This window comes from Triturus cristatus, chromosome 10 (assembly GCF_964204655.1).
Source record: "Triturus cristatus chromosome 10, aTriCri1.1, whole genome shotgun sequence".
NCBI lineage: Eukaryota > Metazoa > Chordata > Amphibia > Caudata > Salamandridae > Triturus > Triturus cristatus.
Window position 1 is genome coordinate 51,342,530 of NC_140593.1, and position 19,898 is coordinate 51,362,427.

At 51.0% G+C, this 19,898-nt stretch overlaps 1 protein-coding gene across 1 annotated transcript in view; it reads left to right on the forward strand.

Annotated features, from left to right (window-relative positions):
- Positions 1 to 2,657: 2,657 nt before the first annotated feature.
- LOC146788813 (uncharacterized) overlaps positions 2,658 to 19,898 on the forward strand; it is a 147,825-nt gene continuing 130,584 nt past the window's right edge. The window contains exons 1-2 of the mRNA XM_085630973.1: positions 2,658 to 2,736; positions 18,926 to 19,039. Of these exons, the coding sequence (XP_085487099.1) occupies positions 2,658 to 2,736; positions 18,926 to 19,039 (193 nt within the window). The remainder of the gene's footprint in view (positions 2,737 to 18,925; positions 19,040 to 19,898) is intronic.

The following is a 19,898-nucleotide window of genomic DNA, read 5'->3' on the forward strand; positions in this document are numbered from 1 at the left end:
CGTGAGGGCTGACTTCACTTCCTTCAGTCTCAGTGAGGGCTGGACTCACTTCCTTCAGTCTGAGTGAGGCTCTGGTCTCACTACCTTCAGTCTGAGTAAGGGCTGGCCTCAGTTCCGTTAGTCTCAGTGAGGGCCCGCCGCACTTTCTCCAGTCTCAGGGAGGGCGGGCCTCAATTTCTTCCGTCTCAGTGAGAGCTGGCCTCACTTCCTTCAGTCTCAGTGAGGACCGGGCTACTTTCTGCAGTCTCATTGAGGTGCTGGCCTCCTTTCTTCAGTCTCAGTGAGGTGCCTGCTTCACTTTCTTCAGTCTCAGTGAGGTGCCGGTCTCACTTCTTCCAGTCTCAGGTCCCAGCTCACCCCAGAAGCCTCACCTTCTTCAGTTTCAATGAGGACTGGCTTCTCCTCCTTCAGACTCAGTGGGGGCTGGCCTCAGTTTCGTCAATCTCAGTGAGGGCAGGCCTCAGTTCCTGCAGTCTTGGGACCCAGCTCACCCCAGAGGCCTCACTTTCTTCAGTCTCAGTGAGGGCTGGCCTCACCTCCTTCAGTCTCAGTGAGAGCCGGCCTCACTTCCATCAGTCTCAATGAGGGTCAGCCTCACTTCCTGCAGTCTCAGGGAGGGCAGGCCTCACTTCCTGCAGTCTCAGGGAGGGACGGCCTCACTTCCTGCAGTCTCAGGGAGGGCCGGCATCACTTCCTTCAGTCTCAGTGAGAATCGCCTCACTTCCTTCAGTCTCAGTGAGGGCTGGCCTCACTTCCTTCAGTCTCAGGGCCCAGCTCACCCCGGAGGCCTCACCTTCTTCATTCTCAGTGAGGGCTGGCCTCACTTCCGCAAGTCTCAGGGAGGGCCGGACTCACTTCCTTCAGTCTCGGTGAGGGCTGGCCTCACTTCCTTCAGTCTCAGTGAGGGCTGGCCTCACTTCCGTGAGGGCTGGCCTCACTTCCTTCAGTCTCAGGGAGGGCCAGCCTCACTTCCCTCACTTCCCTCACTTCCTGCAGTCTCAGTGAGGTGCCAGCCTCAGTTCCTCCAGTCTCGGGGCCTAGCTTACTCTAGAGGCCTCACCTTCTTCAGTCTCAGGGAGGGCCTGCCTCGTTTCTGTGAGGGACGGCCTCTCTTTCTTTAGTCTCAGTGAGGTGCCTGCCTCACTTTTGTCACTCTCAGTGAGGGCAGGCCTCACTTCCTTCAGTCTGAGTGCGGGCTGGACTCACTTCCTTCAGTCTCAGTGAGGTCCGGCCTCAGTTCCTTCAGTCTCAGTGAGGGCCGGCTTCACTTCCTTCAGTCTGAGTGAGAGCTGGCCTCACTTCCTTCAGTCTGAGTGAGGGCTTGCCTCACTACCTTCAGTCTGAGTGAGGGCCGGCCTCACTTCCTTCAGTCTCAGTGAGGTCTGGCCTAACTTCCTTCAGTCTGAGTGAGGTCCGGCCTCACTTCCTTCAGTCTGAGAAAGGGCCGGCCTCACTTCCTTCAGTCTGAGTGAGGGCCAGCCTCACCTTCTTTATTCTCCGTGAGGGCTGACTTCACTTCCTTCAGTCTCAGTGAGGGCCGGCCTCACTTCCTTCAGTCTGAGTGAGGGCCGGCCTCACTTCCTTCAGTCTGAGTGAGGGCCAGCCTCAACTTCTTTATTCTCCGTGAGGGCTGACTTCACTTCCTTCAGTCTCAGTGAGGGCTGGACTCACTTCCTTCAGTCTGAGTGAGGCTCTGGTCTCACTACCTTCAGTCTGAGTGAGGGCTGGACTCACCTTCTTCATTCTCAGTGAGGGCTGACTTCACTTCCTTCCGTCTCAGTGAGAGCCGGCTTCACCTTCTTCATTCTCAGTGAGGGCTGATTTCACTTCCTTCAGTCTGAGTGAGGTCCGGCCTCACTACCTTCAGTCTGAGTGAGGACCGGCCTCACCTTCTTCATTCTCAGTGAGGGCTGACTTCACTTCCTGCAGTCTCAGTGAGTTGCAGGCCTCACTCTCTCCAGTCTCAGTGAGGGCCGCCTCACGTCCTTCAATCTCGGGGCCCAGCTCACCCCAGAGGCCACCTCGGAGCCCACCCTACGAAGCCCAAGATAAGGAAGCGGTGATACCATTTTACAGGCAGCTAGTAAAGTCCAGGCAGGCTCGGCATGTGAGGTTCTCAGTGACACACCTGGCCAGATGCCCAGTTGTCTAAGAGAGGGGCAGGTTCTGGAAGAGGACATTAGACCGCTGCGCTTGAGGCAGAGACTGCCGTGTGAGCGACCGTGTGACAACTGAAGAGAGCGGTGCGCAGAAGAGCACACAACAGTCAGGCAATGGAAGCGAGCGCTGTGAGTGACAGCAAGCTAGACCAGGCTATCATACACTAGTGAGATTCACTAGTGCAAGAAACAACTAGAAGCGAACCCCAGCCAGACAATCGAAGAGAGAGGTGTGTAAAAGCGATCTAACAACTTCACAACTGAAGCGAGAGCTGCGCGTAAGAGCCACACAGCACCGAACGGCTCAAGAGAGTGCTGTGTGACAGGTGCATTCAATACTGGGACAGCAGGAGAGCACGTCAGGGTCACACAACACCCAGACCGCTGAGGAGAGTGCTGTGCACCAGCTCCACATAACACCCAGCAAGCAGAAGGGCGCGCAGCAGGAAGTCTGTAATTCCCAATTTGTGATCCGCCGAACGCGTGTGCCAGTCAGCCATGGTGCCAAGGAGAAGAGGGGGCGAGGGTCTAAACTCCTCCGTGGGGTTCCTCAACATTTCAACTGCGAGGATTGCAGGTAAGAGGCCGCCAGCCGTCCTCCCTTACAGCGCTTAGAAACAGTGAAACTGCGGTATTGAGTGCTACACAAAGACGACATTTCTATTTTCTGTTAACGCTACATATCATGCTCTTAAGTTTATTTCCACTTTTATGTCATTAAATCGCAGTACCATGAGTTTTCTCCCAGCGTGTGGGGGTGATACTTTTCCTCCTGTTCCTCTGGAGGTGACGGACAGGAAAAAAGAAGGCATTACACCGACCACCCTAGTTGGGGAGGGGGCTGTAATGTTCTTCCTCCAAGGCCCCTACTTATCAGTGAAGCCGAAGGGGCTCAGTCGATGGAATACATCGGGTTCACCCCTCTCTAAGGGCCTCATGTAGGTAGCGTACCAGTTACCACTTCTTAAATACCGAGCCGTACCGACTCGGTATTTAAGAAGTGGTAACTCGTATGTAGGTAATGAGTCGGTAATTTTTACCGATTCGTTACTAGTCGGTGATTACCGAATCGGTATTTACCGATTCGGTAATGAGGCATACCTTCCCATTGATGGGAAGGTATGCCTCATTACCGAATCGGTAAATACCGATTCGGTAATGGGGGGAACACATACAAGGGTGGCAGGGTGTCACATTGACACCCTGTTGCACCCCTGTTTCGGCCATGTGTGCACATGTGGCACACATACATGCCCTAAGGGCATGTATGTATGCCACATTGCACACTGCTACGCGCGTAAAAATGCATTTACACATACATTCATTATTTACCACCAACTATAAGTTGGTGGTAAATACCGACTCATAAACACACACACACACTCCCCCTACATCTCGATTTTGCTTTCGGAATTTACCGAATCGGTAAAATTACCGATTCGGAAAAGTTACCGATTCGGTAACATTACCGATTCGGTATTATTACCGAATCGGTAATTTTACCGATTCGGTAAATTCCGAAAGCAAAATATGTCCCCCTACATACCAATGGCCAAAATACCGGTCGGTAACGGTATTATTACCGAAAATCGGCCGTTACCGACCGGTATTTGGCTTCCTACATGAGGCCCCAAATGAGGCATGCGGACTGAGGGTTTCCGATGGAGAACCACGTCTGGCAACATTTAAATTGTGTCCTAACCCCCCTCTGGAGCCCCAGACACTTCACTGCAGCCTGACCAGCCCAGGCAACTAGCCAAGCAGCCGATGCCTGGGATGTGGCACGTCAGCAAGGCTCGGCAGGTCTCCCAGCATGGACTGAGGAAGGGAGGCTTAAAAGGAGCCGCAAGAACAGGGCGCCATCTTTTGTGATGTCCTCAACATGGGACAGCGCTTCCTGGTGTTACAGATTGTTGTGGACTGAGAACGTCCAAGCATCCTCCTGGCAAGCCCGTTCTCCTCTCCTTGGATGAAACGAGTCCGGGAAACCCCCAGATACCCACACCATGAACTACTATTGGGGGCTCTCACTACAGACCTTTGACAAGCACATTAGAGCAATAAAACTTGACACTTAGTACTTTAGGCCATTGGACAAACATTGCAGGATTTAAAGACAGCTGTACAGGTGGGCTTTGGGAACCTGACCCTTCACCCCCAAAGGATTATTGCCAGAAAGGTAGAGGTGCGTTTTAGGCACATTAGGGAAGGGGGCTCTATAGATTTAAATGCGGGTGATGTGCGACCCCACAGTGGACGCTTGAAGTGGGTGCACCGCTGGCGTGCCAAAGGCAAGCCCGTCTGCGCCTGTCCACGCCCGACCGTCGCCAGGACCCCTGCCCGTTTCAGTCCCTGTTGTGTACTCACGTGAAGCCTGGCTTGCAGTGGCCTCAAATGACCATAATACGGCCAGCTGCTAGAAGGGGGCCTCAGGGACTGTGCTGGAGGGTTCATCAAACAGAAGTCAGCATTTGGTCGGGCAATTTTTCAATTCCATTTTCCGTCTCTCCACTAACAGAGCTTCTCCTCTAGGCAATCTCATCAGCGAAGGGGTCTCAAATGAGCGAAGAGACGCAAAAAGGAAATGTGAGACTTTTGAGCGCCGTGGCAGAACTCCAAGGTGTTAGAGGACGGTTGAGCTATAAAATGCACATAAAGCTTATTGCAAGCAACTTAGACAAGTTAGAAGACAACACTTCCTAAGGAGATTTGAGGAGAATACTGCATCGCCCAGAGAACGCTTTTTAATAGTTATGGAATTGTCTCATTCAGCAGCACTGAGCTGTCGAAGCCTCAGCCCCCTTAGTGCGGAGCGGGCTGTTCTTCAATGATAAACTAGAGACCACCTCCTTGGCCTTTGCAAATCAACCCCCAGTGGGGGAGGATCTCATCCCGGGGCTTGGTCCAGTTCGGGCGGGGTTTTTAAATTAACGGTTGAGATGCTGGGAAAGACGTTGTTAAAGGTGAAATGAGGTTCGCCTTTGGATCTCTGCCCTCACTTTACTTACACCTGATTGGCCTCTGTTTTAAGCCGGCATTTAGCAGTCTTTTTGAATAGATCACTGAAGGAAGCCGAGTGTCCCCCAGCTTGGAAGCACGCTCTGGTTCTGTCCTTGGTGAAGAACGTTGCGCCAAGATGCCCATTGGGTGATTGCTGCGCTTTATAAATACTCTATACAATACAATACAATCTTGTCCAACTATCTCCCCATCTCGCTGTTGCCATATATGGCAAAGGTGCTGGAAAGATGAGTTAACAACTAATTATCCCACTATTTGGAGAGTACCAATCTGAGGGATCCCCTCAAACTGGGGTCGGAGCCAAAGACAGTACTGGATCCGCTCCGCTGGGCAGCATCAGGTCTCTGTGCGAAGACTGTTGGCCAGCATCAGGTCTTTGTGCGATGACTGTTGTGTGATCACTGCTGGCCAGCATCAGGTCTTTGTGCGATGACTGTTGTGTGATGACTGCTGGCCAGCACCAGGTCTGTGTGCGATGACTGTTGGCCAGCATCAGGTCTTTGGGCAATGACTGTTGGCTAGCAGCATCAGGTCTGTGTGCGATGACTGTTGGCCAGCATCAGGTCTTTGTGCGATGTCTGCTGGTCAGCATCAGGTCTTTGTGCGATGTCTGCTGGTCAGCATCAGGTCTTTGTGCGATGACTGTTGGCCAGCATCAGGTCTTTGTGCGATGACTGTTGGCCAGCATCAGGTCTTTGTGCGATGACTGTTGGCCAGCATCAGGTCTTTGTGAGATGATTGTTGGCCAGCATCAGGTCTTTGTGGGATGACTGCTGGTCAGCATCAGGTCTTTGTGCGATGACTGTTGGCCAGCATCAGGTCTCTGGTCGATGACTGTTGGCCAGCATCAGGTCTTTGTGAGATGATTGTTGGCCAGCATCAGGTCTTTGTGGGATGACTGCTGGCCAGCATCAGGTCTTTGTGCGATGACTGCTGGCCAGCATCAGATCTTTGTGCGATGACTGTTGGCCAGCATCAGGTCTCTGGTCGATGACTGTTGGCCAGCATCAGGTCTTTGTGCGATGACTGTTGGCCAGCATCAGGTCTTTGTGCGATGACTGTTGGCCAGCATCAGGTCTTTGTGCGATGACTGCTGGCCAGCATCAGGTCTTTGTGCGATGACTGCTGGCCAGCATCAGGTCTTTGTGCGATGACTGTTGGCCAGCATCAGGTCTTTGTGCGATGACTGCTGGCCAGCATCAGGTCTTTGTGCGATGACTGCTGGCCAGCATCAGGTCTTTGTGCGATGACTGTTGGCCAGCATCAGGTCTCTGTGCGATGACTGTTGGCCAGCATCAGGTCTCTGTGCGATGACTGTTGGCCAGCATCAGGTCTCTGTGCGATGGATGTTGGCCAGCATCAGGTCTCTGTGCGATGACTGTTGGCCAGCATCAGGTCTCTGTGCGATGACTGTTGGCCAGCATCAGGTCTCTGTGCGATGACTGTTGGCCAGCATCAGGTCTCTGGTCGATGACTGTTGGCCAGCATCAGGTCTTTGTGAGATGACTGTTGGCCAGCATCCGGTCTGTGTGCGATGTCTGTTGGCCAGCATCAGGTCTTTGTGCGATGACTGCTGGCCAGCATCAGGTCTTTGTGCGATGACTGTTGGCCAGCATCAGGTCTCTGGTCGATGAGGGTAAATCTGCAGCCCTCATCCTCCTGGACCTGTCTGCTGCTTTCGATACTGTGCCTCACCACCGACTGCATGGAATCGGCCTGCATTCTACTACTTAGCAGTGGTTTGGCGTGTTCTGAGCAATAGATCTCAATCGGTACAGCTGCCTCCTTTTAAATCCAGTCCACTGTTGACACATTGTGGGGTTCCTCAGGGGTCCTCCCTGAGCCCCACTCTGTTCAATGTTTACGTGTCTCCCTTGGTGGATATTGTTCAAGCTTGGGAGTTCGAGATCTCTGCCTATGCCGATGAAACCCAGCTTATCATTTCCATCGATGGCAGGCATACCGAGACATGAGGACATTTAGTGACCTGCCGTTCAAAAGGGGCGTGGTGGATGCAGTTACCATGTCTAAAACTCAATGAAGACAAAATCAAAATGCTGCTCTTTGGTGGGGCCCTCAGGATCTACAATGTCTCCTGGTGCCCCCCTTGTTAGGTCCTGCCCGAGGCCAAAAAGGGTTGCTAAGATCTGGGGTTCTTGACTGAGGATTCTCTTTCCATGCAGGGCCTGGTAGATGCTGTTTGTGGGAGCTGGTTTGGGCTCCTACGTACTCTTTGCAGATGATCTTAGTGGATCCCGGTAATCTGGCGGAATACTATTGTACAAGCTTTGATTGTGAGTCATTAGATTATGGCAACGCTCTGCATGTTGAATTGCTGACTACTTGTTTACTTGCCTCCAATTGATTCAAAATGAGGTGGCAAGATTGATTTTCAATAGCCCTATCAGGAGTTTGGTTACTCTTTGTTTGAATTGTCTTCACTGGCTTCCAGTTCGTAAGAGAGCCTTTGTTCAGCTACTTTGCCATGTGCATAGAGCGCTTCATGATACCGGTCTAGTGACCTTGCGTGATAGAGCTGCTTTATATATGCCAGCGCACGATCTAGAATGGGGGGGGGGGCGCTCTTTGAATTACCGGGCAGCTTCTCCTGGAGTGCCCTCCCTCTTAATATACACTTGACTTCGGACCTTCTAACTTGTCGGAGGATGCTGAAGGCAGGGCTTTTTCCACTGTAATGGGTTTTGTGATTTATGGAGCTCTGTAGGCTTGAGGTCTAGCACCGGGATATCCCTTAGGGGATGATTGAGGCGCAATAAATACTTGAAATAAATAAATAAAGTTAAAGGACCATCACAAACACCACTCCGCACCCACACATCCCCATTTGCAGAGTTTGCAGCTACCATGTTCATGTCACACACACACTTACACATTTAGCTTTGCAGCTAGCGCTCAACCCACTAAGCTATATTATGGGAAAGAAAGCTGTGAGATGCACTCCACCCAGAGACTTCAGCAAGTAGGGCCTTAACCCACCGAGCTCCCTCATTGCATTTGGATTCTGAGACCTGGATAATGCTGACAGTAGACTAAAACAGAAATCCCAAAAGCTCACTCAGTCTGGTGCTCTGAAGCTGAAAGTTCATGCAATATTTGAGTGTCAGGTGACCCTGCCTGGTTAAAAGCTGACATTACTGGGGTCTTGTAGCCCTTAGTCACATGACCGTTCTTGAGGCATGCAAGTTTGCTCTGGTGACGTGTGCTTTTCACTTCACACTTCAACCTATGACTTGTAGGTGCATGTACCTTACAAGTATAGCCACGTGCACATACCGTCGGAAGTGCTGTGTGGCCGTGGACGGTTGGATGAGTCTGACATTATCACCCAGTATAAGCAACACTGCGGGGACAAAAAATAGCCTTAGAGCCCACCGTAGCGGGATCTACCGGCCATTACAGGCCCACTCCCTTGTTAAAGGCCCTCACCTTCGGCTCTGGCGTTTAACGCTGGAGAGCACCTTTAACGGCCGGTAGAGCCCATTATGGAGGGCTCTAAGCCTTTTAGAACATTCCGCCCCTAGAGGACAGAATGTTCTAATTACTAAAAACAGGGATTTAAGTCCCCTCGGGCTCAGAGAGGCAAAGTAAAACATTAAAATGTTGGCGCTCCGGGCTTCTACCAGCCATTAGAAGCCCAGAGCACTCTATTGTCTTCAATGCAGCGCTCAGCATTCCAGTATTCTAATATTGTTCATTGTCAGACAGAATGAGAAATATTCATTAGGGCAGACATCATGTGGCTGGATGCACTCATCACTCATGCCGTGTGACGTTGCAGTGTCAATACTGTGCTGTCTGCCGAATTCTTGGCCATGCCTGTCAGTATTGCAAAGTCACAATGAGCACTGGTCACACCTTTCAGTGCTCACTGTTAATCATATGTCACTCACTATGTGGTCATGCTGATGTGTAATTTTGTACCATGTCAGCTGTAAAGGTCCACGGGTGTGGGGTAGACTTCAGGTTTATATTTGTCACATGGACACATGCACAGCTTGAAATAGAGCACAAACCTCTGGGTGTCTGACACAACCACAGGCACAATTAGTCTTATCATGGAGAACGTGTGCAAACAGCCACATGGGTGTTTTACCTCACTTGAGGGAATAACGGAAGTTGTGTTACATACGCCATGGGCACCACATCCAGGCCTGATTACACATAGGATGTTTGGGGCGAACAGTACATGGACCATGATACTGAAAGGCAGTGCCACAGCGCACACATTCCTAATACCAGCGCAACTGGTCAAAGAGTGGAGGGTGCACTGCAAAATAGTGCAGCTCCTTAAAACTTTGGATCAGATACCCCAGCCATCAGCCATCTTGTGGCACGGTCATGGGGAAAGTATTCACCCCAATGAAAGAAATTCCACTTTGGGTGGAACTGTGTGGTCTACTGAAGTCTAGAACTCTCCTGGGACCAAAATAAAAATCGCACGGAGCACCTGCCAGGGGACCCATGCTAGGGGTCCCTCTGCACAGGAACACATCCTGGCTGACCGGAATGGCGAAATAGAGTCTGGATGACTCACAGTTGTTGCGTTATGGACCTTCAAGATACATATATGGTCCAAGGCCCGCACTCTCCCCAGCAGCTCCGCCTCACTGCCGACAGCGCTTGCACAGAGCCCTTCTACCGAACAGGGTTCGAGCCAGCAGCCCGTCCCTATGCCTCAGGTCGCTTTTGGGTGCTATCCGGTATTTCCCCAGTGTTTCCGCTTTATTGCTGTTATTCCTCATTGTCATTCCCCGCCTCACTGTTGCCTTTTGCTGACTGCTGACTGCATTACTGTACCTGTGTGTTGTTTGTATTTTTGCCCTCGCTGTTCTGTTCCCGCCGCTGCTGCCCCTGCGGCCCTGCCCCCTGACTCAGCCCGCTCCCGCCTCCCTACCTCTACTCCCGCCCCCCTCCCCTACATATGGCGACCGTTGCAAGGTTGCGCAGCGGACGCACGCAGCGGGCACGCCTAAGGCAAGGCCGTCTACGCCCGTCCGCAACCCGACCTCGACCAGCGCCAGGACCCCTGGTTCTCCTAGACCCCACCGCTAGACTCAACAACCCTCCACGCTCTCAATCCCGGAAGACACGCCGACTGCACCAGATCCTCGCCGAACACCACCCATGGGCAGTTCTCGTGCAGAGCCTGCTGCAGATCCTGCACCATCGACAAAGCTCCCGCAACCGCCAAAGGGCCGCCTGATGCACGCACCACCGAAACCCTGACTTGCATCCTTCTCAACGTGCGCTCCCTGCACTGACCCACCGTCCAAATCTGGGACCTGATTGACACCCTCGTGCCCGATGTTGCCTTCTTCAAGGAAACCTGGACCAACGCCACCTCCGGCCCCGACATCGCCACAGCCATCCCCGACGGCTACAAGATCCAGAGAAAGGACTGCCCGCACTGCCCAGGAGGAGGACTCGCCATCGCACACAAGACCTCCTCTGACTCTCCACATCCAGCACGAGTGACCTCCACTCCAACACAGAACACCTCCACTTCCAGATCCAGCCCAGCCCCAGGACCACGCTACGTGGCACCCTCATCTACAGACCACCAGGACCTCGCACCCAGCCCGCAACTACAATCGCCGAGCTCGCCGCACCCCACGCCATTACCTCCACGGACTACATTCTACTCGGGGATCTGAACTTCCACCTCGATAACAGCAACGACCCGACTCCACCACTCTCCTCGACAACCTTGCCAACCTAGGATTGAAGCAGCTCGTCAACACGCCCACCCACAGAGCGGGTCACACCCTCGACCCCATCTTCGCTGGAGGAACAAACATCCATTTCAGCCACACCACCCAGCCCATCTGGATGGACCACCACTGCGTCCACTTCACCTTCAACACCACCACCGCACCCAAGCCCGCCCCGCACCCGCCACGACGGAACTGGAGCAAGGTCACAGAGGAACACCTCAACACCACCCTCCGGCAAAACCCCCCGAGCGCCACAACCGACACCAACTCCGCAGCCATGGAATTTCACCGCTGGGTCTCCCACTGCGCCGACAAGCTGGCACCCCTCCATCACCCCACCAAACAACGCCCTCTGAAGGCTGCCTGGTTCACCACAGAACTTCAAGAAGCCAGACGCTCCTGCAGACACCTTGAGAAAGCCTGGCAAAACCAGAACACCACACAAGCATGGAACAACCACAAGAGCGCCCTGAAGGAATACCACCAGCGCATAAGAGACACCAAACGGACCTTCATAAGAGACAAAGTCCAGACCAACGCGACCAACATCAAGGAACTGTTCAACGTCATACAGCAGTTCGCAAAACCCACCTGCGAAGCCATGGACGTCACACCTTCCCAGGAACTCTACGACAAGCTCAGCTCCTACTTCCATCTGAAGATAAAGGTCCTCTATGACAACTTCAGCGAACCAGCACCGGACACCCCCCCCCCCCCCCACCGCCGCTGATAAGCCAATCATCACATCCTGGGATCCCGCGACCATCAAACTCATCACCACGACCATGAAGCAAACTCACTCAGGAGCCCCAACGGATCCCTGCCCACCGCACATCTTTCACAGGGCCGCCGCTGTCATTGCACCCGAACTAGGACGGATGATCAACGCCTCCCTCAGATTCGGCATCTGCCCAGACGACTGGAAACAGGCGGAGGTGAAACCCCTCCTCAAGAAACCAACGGCCGACCCAACTGACCTGAAAAACCTCCGGCCCATCTCTCTGGTTCCCTTCGCGGCCAAAGTCACAGAGAGACTCGTGAACACCCAGCTGACTGCCTTCATCGAAGAGAACGCCATCCTAGACACCTCCCAGTCTGGATTCCGCAGCAATCACAGCACTGAGACCGTCCTCCTCGCCGCCACTGATGACATCCGCATGCTACTAGACCAGGGACACTCTGTGGCCCTCATCCTTCTAGACCTCTCCGCAGCCTTTGACACTGTCTCACATCGCACGCTCGCAGCCCGACTCCACGACGCGGGTATACGAGGAGCCGTCCTCGACTGGATCCAATTCTTCCTCTCCGGCAGAACCCAGAGGATTCTACTCCCCCCCTTCCTCTCCGAACCCACGGAAATCAACCGCGGAGTTCGCCAGGGATCATCACTCAGCCCCACGCTCTTCAACATCTACATGGCCCCCCTCGTCAAACAGCATGGGCTCAGCATCGTTTCCTACGCCGACGACACCCAGCTGATCCTCTCACTCACGAAGAATCCCGAAGACACCAGACTCTGCTTCCAGGAAGGAATGAAGGACGCCGCAGCCTGGATGAAAGACAGCTGCTTGAAGCTCAACTCAGAGAAGACCGAGGTCCTCATCCTCAGACCCTGCACCTCCGCCTGGGACAACACCTGGCGTCCCTCCGCCATCGGGAACCCACCCACCTCTACAGACCACGCTCGGAACCTCTGCATCATCCTTGACTTCTCCCTCTCCATGAACCACCAGATCAATGCCGTCGCTTTCACTAGTTTCAACTGCCTTCGCATCCTCCGTAAGACCTTAAAATGGATCCCCCCTGACTGCAGAAAGACCGTCACTCATGCACTCATAACCAGCAGACTGGACTACGGCAACGCCCTCTACGCCGGAATCAACAGAACTCTTCTACACAAACTCCAAACCATCCAGAACGCCGCAGCCAGACTCGTCCTCGGGACACAACGTCACGAGCACATGACCCAACACCTACGAGGCCTCCACTGGCTCCCGGTCGAGAAGAGAGTCACCTTCAAACTCCTCACCCACACCTACAAATCCCTCAACAACATTGGACCCAAATACCTCAACAAGAGAGTCTCTTTCCACGTACCAAAGAGGAACCTCCACTCCGCCGACCTTGCTGTGGCAGAGGTCCCCCGCAGCCACAGAAACAGAACCCGGCGGGAGAGCTTTCTTCTACATCGCAGCCAAGACCTGGAACAAGCTCCCTGTGAACATCAGACTCTTCCCGACCCTGCACACGTTCAGGAAGGACCTCAAGACCTGGCTCTTTGACTGATCCAGAGCCGCTACCCCGTCCCCCCCCCCCCACCCCCCCAGCACCTTGAGACCCTCACGGGTGAGTAGCGCACTTTACAAACCCCTGATTGATTGATTGATAGATTGATATACACTACAACACTCTGGGGTAGTAAGATGCACCGTGAGCCATGGCAACACTGCCTCTGGGAAAGGAAGGAAGAATCTCTTGGTATGGTCTGCCCCCTGAATATGAAACAACAACATCGATGGGATAGAAGGTTGAGGACAAAATATTGAAAATAGAATATCAACAGGTAATTCTAGATTTTCTATACCTAACTCCACACATATGAGCTCATGCGCTGCGTATAACTACAAGGTCCAAAGATGTGGACTTAGGAATAGTAAACCTATACTTCCCTATATGCACTTCCCTTTCGATATACCGTCCTTGATATGTCGATATTTAGTAATACAATCATCTCCGACACCGTCACAGGGTGGTACTATGAATGTACGGGCATTGACAAAACCACAACCACTAACACCTGGACAAGCACATACAACAACTGGCACTTACACATTCTGAGAGTTATTGGCAGTGGAACAAGGGGCATTGGCACTGAGGGGCAGAGACACTGGCACTGGGACCAGGGGACACTCACACAGGTGCAAAGAGACACTGACAATAGGACAGGAAGACACACACACACTGATATCTGGACAGAGAGACAGGCTGTACTAGCACTGGGACAGGGAGACACACACACTGGCCGTGGTACATACAGACAAACACTGGGACTTAGAGACACTGGGTCAGAAAAGCACATTCAGTGACACTGGGACAGTGACCCTGGGCCAAAGACATAAAGACACTTGAAAGGGACAGGGAGAAACAACCACTGAGCTTGGGACAGGGAGATGCAAACACTGATCCTGGGACATAGAGACAGAAACACTGACCTTAGAGGACACTGCGTCAGAGATGCACATTCAACAAGCATTGGCATAACCAATAGGTCTTGCCTTTGGGAACCTTATAAGTGTTTAGCAATGCAACAGTTAATGTTGTTGCAGTAAGGATATTGTGCTGCATAACTAAATACTTATAAGGTCCCAAAGTCGAGACCTATTGGCTATGCCAATGCTTGTTAGATGAGTGGCTAAGCAGAGCTATGTAGTGCACAGTGTAGTGTTGTCTATTCTGGGCATGTTTGTTTCCTGAATAAATGTTCTTTAATTACTTGGTAGACGTTAATTACCATTTACACATTGCAAATCAAATACACACTACAAAACAAGCAGACAATTCAGTACTAGCAGTTCAAGCATGTTTTTGCGTCTTCCATTAAGGGGGGGTGTGAATGCTGGGAGTATTACCTCTGCAGGGATGACAGCCAGAGGCTAGAAGGGCAAAAAAAACAATATCTCAGAAAAAACTGGGATGGCCTCAAAAGAGCTGGGAGAAAGGCTTTGAGTATGATGGGGAGCGTGAATTATGTGTGCGTTGGTTAGCATAAGTGGTGAGTTTCATTGATTTTGCACGTTTGGCAAAACCATAACTCAGTTTATAACTGTGTTATTATTGTGCATAGAAAGGGAGGATACATAATTGTAAAGTCTGAATTATGTTATTAGGCCGAGGTGTGCAAAGTTGTCAGAGGGCTCACTGCACTTACTCCACCACACTTTTAAACTTCAATGCTTTGCCAACTGCACAGTGGGCATTTAAAAAACAAACAAACATGAAAAGCTGCAAAGAGATGTGTGGCGGCAGGAACGCTTCTGCTGCTGCACATGGCTAGGAGCAGGCTCCAGCCAGTCTGTGTGCCTCATCCCTTCCCTGCCACAAAGCCAGAAGCAAAGCAGGGAACGCGAAGGAGGTGCCTCGTTGGTGGATACTTATGGTGTTCAAAATGTCAAAAGTTGACAATGTAAGTACCTAAAATATCAGATCTCTGCAATACTTTGTACCACTGTCCATGTCCTGTTCATGTTCATGGCCCACCCATTGATGTCCATGGCCCTCCCTGAGCAAGAATCCTAGAACCGGGCCTGTCAAGCAGTAAGAAAAAACAACTCTCACAAACTGCCAGATGCTTGTGTACAAAACGTGTCTCTCTTAGGAGCCCCAAAGTACCGGCATTCGGGTGTGGAAGTGACAACCTTAGGTATGTAAAAGGAAAGAGTATGCACTCTTCTTACAGAGAAGAACAAGTGCAGACATCTGTCTTCCTGAAAGAAAAGTCCTTCCATTGCCACTAACGAGAAGAAGTGTGCAGGGGAACTCTAGAGAGAAGATAAGTTCAACTATGGAAAAGAAAGTTCAAGTCCTTAGGGAAGGAAGCAGCGGCACCTGACCATTTCAACCCTACTTTCAATTGAGGACATTGATAGATTTTGGCATGTACAAGAAGTATTTTGCAGTTGCAAAGCCGGCAGCTTCCAATGTCACAGGATTTGAGATGGCAAAACACCTTTGAGCAATGTACAAAAGCCATTGTGTGAGTCAGAGAAGTTTTTGCGTCTCTCACACACCATTTTGTGACGCACTACAAATTGTAATATGAGGGGGACGGGTGAAAGGGGATTCCCCATCTTTTTGAGGGCTTTCGCTTGTATGCATCAATGGTTTGTGATCGCAGTAATGATCGAAAAGCATTGATCGGTTACGACTCTGAGGCAAGCTCAGCGACATTACAAAAAGAAGCAAGAGAGAGTATAAAGGGAGTGGTGCGCGCGCGGCCGTAGCGCGACGCAAAAGTGAAAGTCATTGCGATCAAGCACGTGGCGAGCGATGTGCTTAATGAGCATGAGGAATGCCATATGGCGCCTCTGCTGGAGCGCGCGCCCGCGCACATGCACTGCAAGCTGTAGCTGGCAGAAGCATTTTTTGAAGCCCTTACTTAAAGTCTCACCAGACCAGCGCAAGCGCTTGGTCAGGCAAGACCTAAAAACTGGGACAGTGAGAGAGGGACCTTGGGACAAAGAGGCAATGCCACGGAGACAGGGAGAAGGAACCACTGGGACAGGAATACTGATGTAACCACTCACTTGGCCACTGAGGTAGCAGAATATTAACCAGCGGCCTGTCTTCTATGCGCTGTGCACAAATGTGCCGCTGTAACCTGTACCTGAGAGAGAGGATGTAAACTTGCCCTTCCATAGTGAGGATCACAACCCAGAATTGTTTTGCACATTTCAGCCCCCCCCCTCCCCCCGTACCAGTGGAACTGATTGCCATTTCTTTCTTGTCCACGGTGTAGTCTTGCATTCGGGCCGCCCCAGAGTTAAAAACTCACTTTAGGTCGCCCTCTTTATTCAAACTGGTGAGTTTACTCAAATTATAAGCACTGTATGTTGCTAACCTTTATAAGGTAGGCCTTCCTTATAAAGGTTTGCAACATACAGTGCTTTTAATTTGAGTAAACTCACCAAAAGTGAGTTTTTAACTCAATTTTACAATATTGCTTGGAACACCTGTTTCTTTGCAATACACGGGTTTCTTTCTTTTCATGGGGACAGTGAAACTTTCTTTTTCTTATCTGTTTCCTTTCTCTTCACAGGACACTATTTTCTTGACTCCTGTGAGTGGGCAACCAATAATGATAAAACGTGGGCTATCATCTAAGAGGTCTAGGACTACATTCCATTGGGCGTGATGCCAGAGATTGGGGGGAGATAGGTGTTCCCACTAGAAGTGTAGGTCCTAAGTAAAAGGGTTAATCCTCTCTGTGCCAAGCCTTGATGAATGTTGAGAGGAGGGCGGCTTGGCACTTACCCTCTATAGCTCCATGTTGTGAAGAGTCACACTGCAAAATGTCTGTTCATATAGGGTTGCAAAACCTCCTGCCTCATGAATATTAATTATGCAGATCGCATATGATAACCTTCTATGATTGGCTGTGGACACAGGGAGGAGGCTGCAACCATGCGTGTGCATTACCAGAATGTCAACATTGTTTACAGTATCCCCCATGGGACAGTTTGAAAAAACTGTTGACATTTAGGGACAGGGAAATACAAAAACTGTGACTAGCCAAGAAACACAAACTCAGGTGCTCGGAGACAGTAGAACTGGGGCGTGAGACACAATCAGCGTCACTGGCACTGGCAGAGCCTGGCACTGGGTCACAGAGGCCTACTCTGACCCGGAGCAAGGAGACACGGGCACCAGGACAGAGGAAGGCAACTGCAGACACTGGGACAGGGGCACAATCACTGACAGGAAAGACACAAACTGACAGGGAGACAGAAATAGTACCAGTGAGACACTGACACTGGGTGAGGTTCCAAACACAGAAGAATGAGGGAGCTCACTGCCTGGCACACCAGCAGACAGCCCAGATGCATTGTGGTAAAGACAGTGCATGACAACACTCCCATCAGTTAACGTCTATAGTATTCACCACTGTTGGTGCCATCAGTGCAGGGTATGGGGTGGCGGCCATGCTGACCTCAGTCTTCTCAGGTTTAGTATCACTCCCAAGAGCACAGGTGCGTCCCAGAGCTCATCGGCCTAATAACAGCAAGGCGCCAATCACCAAAGAATGAGGGCGCCCACTGCTGGCATACCAGCAGACAGAGCAGATGCATTGTGGTAAATGCAGTGCATGACAGCTCTCACTTCAGTTGGAAGTCTTTAGTATTCGCCACTGTTGGTGCAGCCAGTGCTGTGTATCTCTAGACACGTGTTTCAGGATTGTTGTCCATCAGTGGAGAGGAACAAGTGAGGTTCTGGGGTGCTGGGAGGAGCCCATCTGGGTGAGGTTGAGAAGAACATTGGGGCATGTCATCAAGGCCATGCGATAATTATCACTCAGCGCTGTTAACGCGAGGATAATTATCGCCGGACAACTCTGAATTTTATCAGCAACACTTATCTCCAAAGCGATAAAATTCAGAGCGCAAGCTGCCAATTGTGCGATTATCGCTGGAAATATAGCGATAATCGCACAACGTGTGGCGAAAGCTTGCAGATAGGGCAAGACATACTTAGCCATGATATCCTATGTAAGGTGGATATCATGGCTAAGTCAGTTTTGAAGCAGGCGTAAGGAAAGTAGCGATAACAGAAGTTATCGCTACTTTGCTTGTCGCTCTGTAGGTTAGCGTGCCCATTGATAATTGGAGAAATGTCGCTTAGCGACATTTCTCCAGTTATGTCAGGGCAGGAACGCCCACTTTCCATCTCATTAGAGATGCAAAGATGGGCGTTGGGGGAAAGGGCGATAATGCAAGGATTCACACGATAGCGTGACCTTGCTGATAAGGCGATAAAATTATCACCGCTTTCCATCCGAAAACGAACGCTAAAGCGGCGATAATTTTATCTCCGGGGCTTGATGATATGCCCCAATGAGAGGGAGACATGGGAGAAGGAGGAGACGCACACTCTGTCACTGACAGGAAGACATTGAACCGAGGACATATGAACACGGACACTGGCAGGGAGAGATACATACTGACGCTTGCACAGCGAGACACAGATGCTGACACTAGACAGGGAGGCTCAGTGCCTGGGACAGGAAGTCAAGGCATTGGGGCAGGTGCACAGGGGCATCTTACCCAAGGCATTTTTACACCTAGGATGAGCACATTTTCAGAAGACACAGCTCTTACTGGGCATCGACCTTTATTCTGTTTGATCAATGTGCCTGGGATTAAAAATGCCACCCCCTGTCCCCGCCAGCCCTCCACACGCCACCCTTCTCTCTTCCTCTGACATTTGAAACCTCTGACTCTTGTCTCGTGTTTACAGGCTCCTTCCTGCTGGCAGTGACCACTTACAGCTCCGCCCGGGCCGCGCCCCTCCTCCCGAGCACCGCCCTGGGCGCCCTGCTTCTCATCTTTGCATCCATCTTGGTCTACACAGGTAAGAGCCGCGGTCCCGCCCAGGCTACGAGTATTTGGGGCAATGTTGCTGATGTCATTTCCGAAGTGGGCCTCGAGTGACAGCCAGAGGGCCCTGGATGGTCACTGGGACCAGGATGAGGTGCATTGAAAACTCAAAAAGCGTAGGGTGGTCCAGTATTAAAAAAAAATACTGACGGCGAAAGCATGTAATGAAAACTAAACATGAAATTACAACACATTATAGAAAATGCAATGCAAATGTAAGTCTATGTAAATGAATCAATGTTAAGGTAGAATACCCAATATGCTGTCTGACAAAACCGAATCATATCTATGTGCATGGAATGGCCTTTTACAATGTATATTACAACTGACTATAGGTACAAGTAGTAGAGGCGTTCTTCTGCAGTTAAACAAACACCAGATAAAACTCATTCATGTCACACAAATGAATGTCCGGGGCACGAATGGTTTATTCTAGGCAAAGTGCCTGCTCAGCAGGGTTTTAGTGTCATGTGAGAAACCACATCGTATCTAGGTAGTTAGAATGATCTTTTACATTGCATGTTACAACTAATTATAGGTACACAAGTAGTACAGACGTTCTTCTGCAGTAAACAAACACCAACTAAAACTCATTCAAGTCACATGACTGAGTAACACACGTGGTTACCCCAGGTAAAGCGTCTGTTACCTCATACTAGGAAGCTGACTCTGAATATACTATACCAATGTAGGGTATAAGGTGCACAGAGTCCAGACCCCAAGAGGTATAGCATAGGGTAAATTATATAATCACCAACAGCTCTCTTTGTGGTTGTGTGGTTGAGCAGATAAGCTTATCAGGAGGGTGTGTTAAGCTTTTATTGTATTCACTC